The sequence below is a fragment of the Lolium perenne genome, chromosome 5, assembly GCF_019359855.2.
Source record: "Lolium perenne isolate Kyuss_39 chromosome 5, Kyuss_2.0, whole genome shotgun sequence".
In the NCBI taxonomy this organism is placed as follows: Eukaryota; Viridiplantae; Streptophyta; class Magnoliopsida; order Poales; family Poaceae; genus Lolium; species Lolium perenne.
The window spans coordinates 235,219,949-235,227,191 of NC_067248.2; the positions used below are offsets into that span (position 1 = coordinate 235,219,949).

The following is a 7,243-nucleotide window of genomic DNA, read 5'->3' on the forward strand; positions in this document are numbered from 1 at the left end:
AACCAGACCTCTCTGGAGGTATCGAAGGCGTAGACTACCTCATCGTCTACGGATCCGGGGAGGCTTCCGGAGGAGATCAAGCCTGAACATCTCGAGTAGTAGTAGTAGCCGAGCAGGCCGAACTCTTAGTATTTAGCTGCTCGAGGAAATAAATGTATAACTTAATGAGACTCTTATATTGTGAGCTAAGTTGGGTTCGCCTCGAACCCAGGAGTATTCCTCTTAGGACCCAAGAGGAGCTCCGAGACGACATGTGTATGATATTTGTAATAATAAATGAATGAGTTATGGACCTGCTATGTTCTGTTGTACTACTCTGAGGGATGTAATATTTGCGGAATGGTACTTCGTGAATGTTATATCAACGACTGGCATACTACAACATGCAGTGGTATGCAGGGTCACCTCACCTGTGCGCAAGAGTTATGGGCTTATGGCCGTGCTGAGTCACTGTGCAGTTCGTTCCTTGTTGGCGGCTGCTCGCCGCAAGTTTTTCTGCGATGTTATCAACAACACCTGCTGTACTATGGTAGTTATATCTGCATAACAAACAATGTTTCCAAACTGGTAGTTATATCTGCATAACCACGCATCCATTTGTCGTGCATGAGCCTCCCCACCGTGACGGAGAGCGGCATCCTCTTGCAGCCGCTGCTGGAGGCCTCGAAGTCGTTTTTCTTCCCCATGGCGCTGCGGCGGTGGTGGTGCAAGTGGAGGCGTGGTGTGGGTGAAGGAGCGACGCGGCCGGTGAACTTTTAAGGGCGGCCGCGCGCGGGATACGATGCCATTGAAGGCGGCGCAGAAGCCAAGCCACCGCCCGCCAGTGCGCGTGCAGAACAGGCAGACGCACCATTGATGGTGAAGGCTGCGATGCAGACGCGGAAGCGCTGACCGCCGAAGCGATGTCCTCGATGCAGGCTCGCTGCCAGGCGGCCCCCGTGGAGAAGCAAGCGGATACTTTGCGCGTCCGCCGAGCGTCCGCAGAGACGCAAACCTGACGCGGACGGCCCGGTCAGTTTGCGTCGCGCCACTGAAGGTGGTGCACGACGCATTTTCGGTCAAGCCGGACACAAAGGGAGGCTGCGCGCCGCTGGAGATGCCCTAACGAGGTAAACAGGCTACCAAACGCGGCCAGAGAAACTCTTCTTCGGTTTGCTCATCTCCGCACCACCGTGTTTCCCCCAGCAGCCTCCCCGCTCCGCCCCCTCCCCGATTTCGTTCCCTGGCCGCTCACGCCGCCTGGTGGGATTGATTCGAATACGGATTCCGATCTCCAGAGGGAGCGGGATGTGCTCCGTTGGCGCGTCCGCCTTCAGTTCCTGCTGGGATTTTCTCAATATATAGAAACAAAGATGGGGAAAAGAAAGATGGGGAGGAAAAACAGCGGAGGTCGACACCTTGCTGCCTATCGCTCGCATTCCCATCATGGGTCAGCTGGAGTTCATGGAGGGGATGCAGCGTTTTCGCCTGCTCCAGATCCGCAGTAAGCTGCCTCACATACTGTCTTTGCTCCATATCTGCTGCTTCTGATGTTTTCAGGTGTGCTTTTCTGGCTTTTTCTCTAGTAGTTGGATCTCTTAGATTGATATAAGCCGGAATAAAAAAAAGGTTACATCTTTTTTCCTGGTGAAGCAACTGATTCGATCTAAGTCGGCTAGCCAAATTCTGACCTTGGTGTATCGAAAGATTGTTCCTTGTTTTCTGTTTGATTGGGCTAGGTCTCCATCTCACCCTCCCAAATCTCAATCTCTACAAAAGGTATTTTAATTTGGTTTTTAGGGTTACGCCAAAAGAAGAACAACATGATTTTTTTAATTTGTGGGTAGATTTTCAAGAGAAACAAAATATCTGTGCTGATTGTACATGTCTATTACTGTTCCCAAGGAGTCAGCAGCATATCACTCAAAGCCTCTGCTAGTATATCCATATCAGCAGGTAGTCAATTCAGATGACATAACTATTTGTTCGGGGAACAAGGTAAGCTATGCAGGATGCATCGGTAGGATACGCAATTTGGGGAGGCAAAGGATACTCAAGCTCAACAACATGATCTGTGGGGGTGGGCCACATGTGAGCTACTACTGCTGGTTGGCATGGCGGTCGTGCTTTGTCAGCCCACCACCCGCTCCCCAGGCACATACTGGACGCTACACCTTCTCCAAGTATCTGGGTCGCATAGGTGTTGGGATGGCAAAATGATTAGAGTTTAGCATAGGACTAGAAGGACCCTGCTCGCTTTGCTGTGCCATTCTTTTTGCTGTTGCCGTTTTTCTTTTCATGACGGGCTTCGCCTAGGCTTTTTGCTGGGTGGCGTCGGGACTTCTCTTTTGCTTAAAGATGCAAGGAGCTGGCTTGTCATACCATCTCAGACTGGCATGGCATGCGGCAGTTTGGTTTGAAAGTAATATTATCTCAAGAACATGAACTTGCTACAATAGGAAGACGTGATCTGAATCGATCTACATACCAACTTCAAAATCGATTTTAGATGAAAACACATGATGGATTTAGATCCGAAAGCATATTGACCAATCAAAATGTAGGGAAAAATGGATTTATATCCAAAAAATAGACCAATCAAAATGTAGGGAAAAATGGATTTATATCCAAAAAATAGACCAATCAAAATGTAGGGGAAATAGGATGTAAGGAATACATCCAGGGCTAAATTTATCTCAGGCACATGAACCTTATCCTGCAACATGAAGACATTGAGCTGAATCAAAATCTTGATTAGACCATGAAATAGGGCAGGAAAGTAGTCTATCACTGGAATGATATAAAGTTAAGAGCTTCAAAGAAAGAATCCAAAAAAGAACGTAAACATGCTACCTAACTCAGAACCGAGAAATTACACAGGGCCATTCATATACAAAAAGAAGCTAAAAAATCCAATAATATGGTATTGATGATGTCCTCAGTTTCCCCCGCATGCAAATATTGTACACTCTAGAACACGAAAGTGTCGAAAAATAAAAAGATGGATTTTCTTATTCATATGTCCATAAAACTGGAAATATGATATATTTTGTTCTGTTTTCTTATGTCTATGTTGATCAGTTCTAAAAAATTGTCCTGAAAATCGAATACCCCAATATAGAATAGCACTATCGGGCATTTCATACACTATGAGACAGATCATGATTGCTTGGAGCTTTATCACACCCAAAATATTTTTTATGGACATGTTCTTCTCTCCTTTCACTGTTCAACATTCAAGCACCTTGTCGAACATTCATTCAAAAGCATATTATGCTACCAACGTGCTATCTATTTATATCAACACAAAGACTATGTCCCACAGTACGATAGTAGAATGAACAATTTCCTATAAATCACTTACATGCATTATAACATAAGGACGAGGAAAATAAAGTTACATAAAAAAAGAAACAAGAGGTGAAAAACTGTGTAAGACTTCAATAACCGACACCCTGGGAATCCAGCAGCAATTAGGGCTTGCCGCGGGGGCGGAAGGTCAACGCATCGGGCATGTGAGCAAGGATGAACTGATCTGGTGATCAGCGGTGCCTCGGCTGTAGGTGGCTATAATCCTGCACGGCAGGGGGGTTTTCACGAGAGGAGAACGAACACGCAACCCTGGCATATGCTCTCTCCCCTGATCTGTCCAACACTTCAGCGGTAAGCGACACCCAACTGACGGATGCGCAAGAACCGGCATTGATAACGAACAGGTGGGCCTAGTAGAGAGCGGGGACCACATAAAAAACAAAGCGTGGAGTGCTCAGGGCTGTTCAACTAGACGCACACGCGCTCGATTCCACCGGCAGCCAAGCGTTGAGTCGCCTGTGTGTAGGCCCAACAGAAAACGACCACCGGATCAAGGAGAGGAGCTCAAAGCTAGGGAGCTTAGATCTCTTTCAAGATAAGAAAGTACACAGCAGAAATCAGATGAACTAGAGGAAGGAACAGGCTGTTGCTTATGTTTTTCTGATTGATGCCGGTCATGTGGCTCTCCTTGCTGAATACATAGGCCTAGCCTTTCTTACGATTCCTTTGGACCCCAGCTCCTTGAGAAAAAAGCCCACCAATCATCTGTGTTGTATAAGGAGTCAAGATGCATGACAGTCTACAACACTACATTGAAGATTGAACAATGTGTGGAGGCCAATGCCTTGTTTAGCCACTATGAGTGCGAAGATGAAACTTGGATGGAGTAATGCAATGGCTGTTTGGAGAGGATATATATATCTCGCTGGCTATGTGCTCCATTGGAATGGTCGGTTGTGTTGAACACATTTTAAGATGAAATGATTGAACATTTCTTAAGACAGAGATGATTTAACAAAAAATAGTTACATGAAAGGATTGAACAAGTTTGAGGTTTCTGGGAAATTGCAACATGCAAAAAAGGACAAATGACCAGTTCTAGTTTTTCTAACTGAATCAAATGTTCAGGTCATTATTGTATGCCTGGAAATGCTTGATTTTGTTGTTTGTTCCATTTGTGCCTGTGCTTACCTTAACTATTATGTATTGCAGATGGATCGGTTGCTTCGGCTATAAGAAATGGATCCCCCTGCCATCAAGATGATGATTCTCACGATAGCAAAAGAATGATATATTCAGGGCCAGAACTTCCAGAGGTACACTATTAAGTAGTGATTTTGAATAACCCACTGCAAGGACAAAATCATCATGACCACTCCACTGCGCCAATTGTTGACTTATGCTTGCTAAGTAAAAAAAAACTAACAGATCATTAGCGCTGCAATTTCTGAAAGTCCTGCCGTATGCATATTGAGAATAGAAAATTTGACGCGATAGTTATTTTTGATAACTTTAGCATAGTGGGATACTTTACTTCACTGTTTTGGTAACTTCAGTTTTTGTTAGTGTACCAAGTCCAGCAAGACAAGAGAATTTGCATCTGTGTTTCATCTGCACATTACTTTTTGCTGGCCTCACAGTTGCAACTAGACAATTGATATTACTAAATATTCGTAGTAGTCCCACTGTATATGCTGGGTTCTTGTGAAGCCGCATACTGTAGTCGAATATTGTTCAATCTAGTCTAGTATAGGTCTGTTCAACCTATTATCTTCTCATCTTTGTTACCTAGGTTTATGCCATGCATTGCTCGTTTTCTGTCAAAGCTGTTGACTTTCTGGGTGTTATTTCAGCTGTACAATTTGTATCTACGTGAAATTAATGTGTTTGGCCTCTTTCTTTTTTGCATTGCCATTATTGATTATTATAGCATGATATTGTGCAACAAAAAACATCTTCCACTCGTCTTGCTTGCACAGAAACCAATGTTGTTGACAGCTCCACATATAATTCAAGTAAGAGTATAATTCACCCTAGTTAATATGTAATACCTTGGCGGGGCAACAAACTAATTACAGTCGGGGAGAGAACTTCTCTATACAGTGCCCAGTTTACTAGAATTGTACTTTGTATACTTCTATTGGGGAGCCATTTCTTTGCAATTCCAGTGTTTAACTTATTCTCCGATGCTTGTGTATGCAGGACATCTGGTGTCACATACATTCCCTAATGCTGCTGCGAGATGCTGCTCGTGCTGCTTGCGTATCTCGTGCCTTCTTTCGTTCCTGGAGAAGCCATCCCCACCTCATGTTTGATATACTCAATATAGGCTGTCCTGGAATCGGCAGGGGTTTTACCAGCAGAGTTGACCCCATTCTGAAAAACCACTCAGGCAATGGCTTGAAGACACTCAAGCTTGATTTTACTGATTCCTACGATGCCAATGCCAGTAGCTGTATTGATAGCTGGCTTCGAATTGTTATTACAGCAGGAATCGAAGAACTCTCCCTTAAGATGTTTTCAAGGAAGGGAGAGTACAACTTCCCATGCCTACTTCTGTCTGATGAAAGTGAAAGCTCTATTCGGTATCTTCGCCTTGTGAATTGCACATTCCATCCCACAGTCAGACTTGGTAGGCTGAGAAGCCTGACGACGCTGCATCTGTGTGATGTGCGTATTACCGGGGATGAGTTAGGGTGCCTTCTTTCCAGCTGTATTGTTTTGCAGCGTTTGGAGCTCAGGAAATGTTCTGAGATAACTTGCCTGAAGCTACCTTTCCTGCTTCAGCAGCTCAGCTGCTTGCAGGTATCTGAATGCCGCCACCTGCGAATGATAAAAAACGAAGCTCCATCTGTTTCCAGTTTTCTGTTTCGTGGTGGCAAACTAAAGCTCTTGCTTGGTGAGTCATTGCAATTGAAAAACCTAAACATTGACTGTTCCCACAGTATTATCTATTATGCACGTAAAGAGCTTCCATCCAGTGCGCCGAATCTTGAAAGTCTTACCATATATTCTACTTATGAGGTATATATATTTACACTAATGACTAGCAATATGAATATATCAGTAGTCATACCTTGGAATATTAATGTGCCATCTTTATGCAGAAGCTCACCACAACAATGGCGCCTAGCAAGTTCCTTCACCTAAAGTACATGAGAATTTCTCTTTGTTGCACCTATGATTATTTATCTTTGGTTTCTTTTCTTGATGCTGCCCCATCCTTGGAAACATTCATACTTAAGGTAAGTCAGTTTTAATCCTGCAAATATAATCGGTGCCTATGGCTGAACTGATCCAATTATTTTCTTAACCTCAGGTATTAATACCTCCAGAGCGTGTGGAATGTCAATCTATTTTTGGAGACACCTCACCTTTTCGGCGAGTGCCAGGATACCGCCATGGCAAGCTCAAGAGAGTGAATATCGCTAGGTTCTATTCAGCAAAGAGCTTGGTTGAGCTGGCATGCCATATTCTCGAGAATGCAACATCACTCGAGTGCCTTACATTGGAATCCACTGCAGGCCATTATAGGTGTGGTCTCACTGGGTCAGCCAAATGCTATCCCATGAGTAATCACAAGGAAATTCCGAAAGCAATCTTGGCAATAAGAACATATATAGAGGGAATAGCTCCACCTACAGTTGATCTGAATGTTGTGAAGCCCTGCGACCGGTGCTATGTTATTTAGTTCCATAAATATGTTCATTAGCACTATAGTGTCGCCCTAATCTGAACGGTCCAATCTTTTTTTCTTTTTCTAAACAGTGTATGATAGGTCCAGTCTTCATTGGAGCATTCTTTCGTTTCCAGAGTTTTAAACTTCAAGACTGGCCGGCCTTTATTTGTTTGCAATGTGTATAGTTCATTAATTGTAGCAAGTGGTATTTTTCTGTTCCTCGCATAAGTTGCTGGTTTGACGTTGATACTGGTAATAGAAAGGTCTTGTCCA

The 7,243-nt window shown here is 44.1% G+C and overlaps 1 protein-coding gene across 2 annotated transcripts; it reads left to right on the forward strand.

The window, feature by feature from the left end:
• Positions 1 to 1,107: 1,107 nt before the first annotated feature.
• On the forward strand, positions 1,108 to 7,243 carry LOC127302302 (uncharacterized). Of its 2 annotated transcripts, none has more exons than XM_051332716.1 (5): positions 1,108 to 1,483; positions 4,504 to 4,607; positions 5,494 to 6,315; positions 6,399 to 6,536; positions 6,611 to 7,243. In XM_051332716.1, the coding sequence occupies exons 1-5, from the start codon at positions 1,426 to 1,428 to the stop codon at positions 6,980 to 6,982; spliced, it is 1,494 nt and encodes a 497-aa protein (XP_051188676.1). In that variant the 5' UTR covers positions 1,108 to 1,425; the 3' UTR covers positions 6,983 to 7,243. The 2 variants fall into 2 exon arrangements, with proteins under 2 accessions (XP_051188676.1, XP_051188677.1); XM_051332717.1 differs by lacking the exon at positions 1,108 to 1,483 and adding an exon at positions 3,578 to 4,419.

What these genes read in the sequence shown, in the direction of transcription:
- LOC127302302 (XM_051332716.1), top strand. Translation starts at nt 1,426, where the DNA reads ATGGGTCAGCTGGAGTTCATGGAGGGGATGCAGCGTTTTCGCCTGCTC. An exon ending in TCGCCTGCTCCAGATCCGCA is followed by an intron (nt 1,484 to 4,503) that starts GTAAGCTGCCTC and finishes TATGTATTGCAG; the next exon opens with ATGGATCGGTTGCTTCGGCT. An exon ending in TGGAAACATTCATACTTAAG is followed by an intron (nt 6,537 to 6,610) that starts GTAAGTCAGTTT and finishes TCTTAACCTCAG; the next exon opens with GTATTAATACCTCCAGAGCG.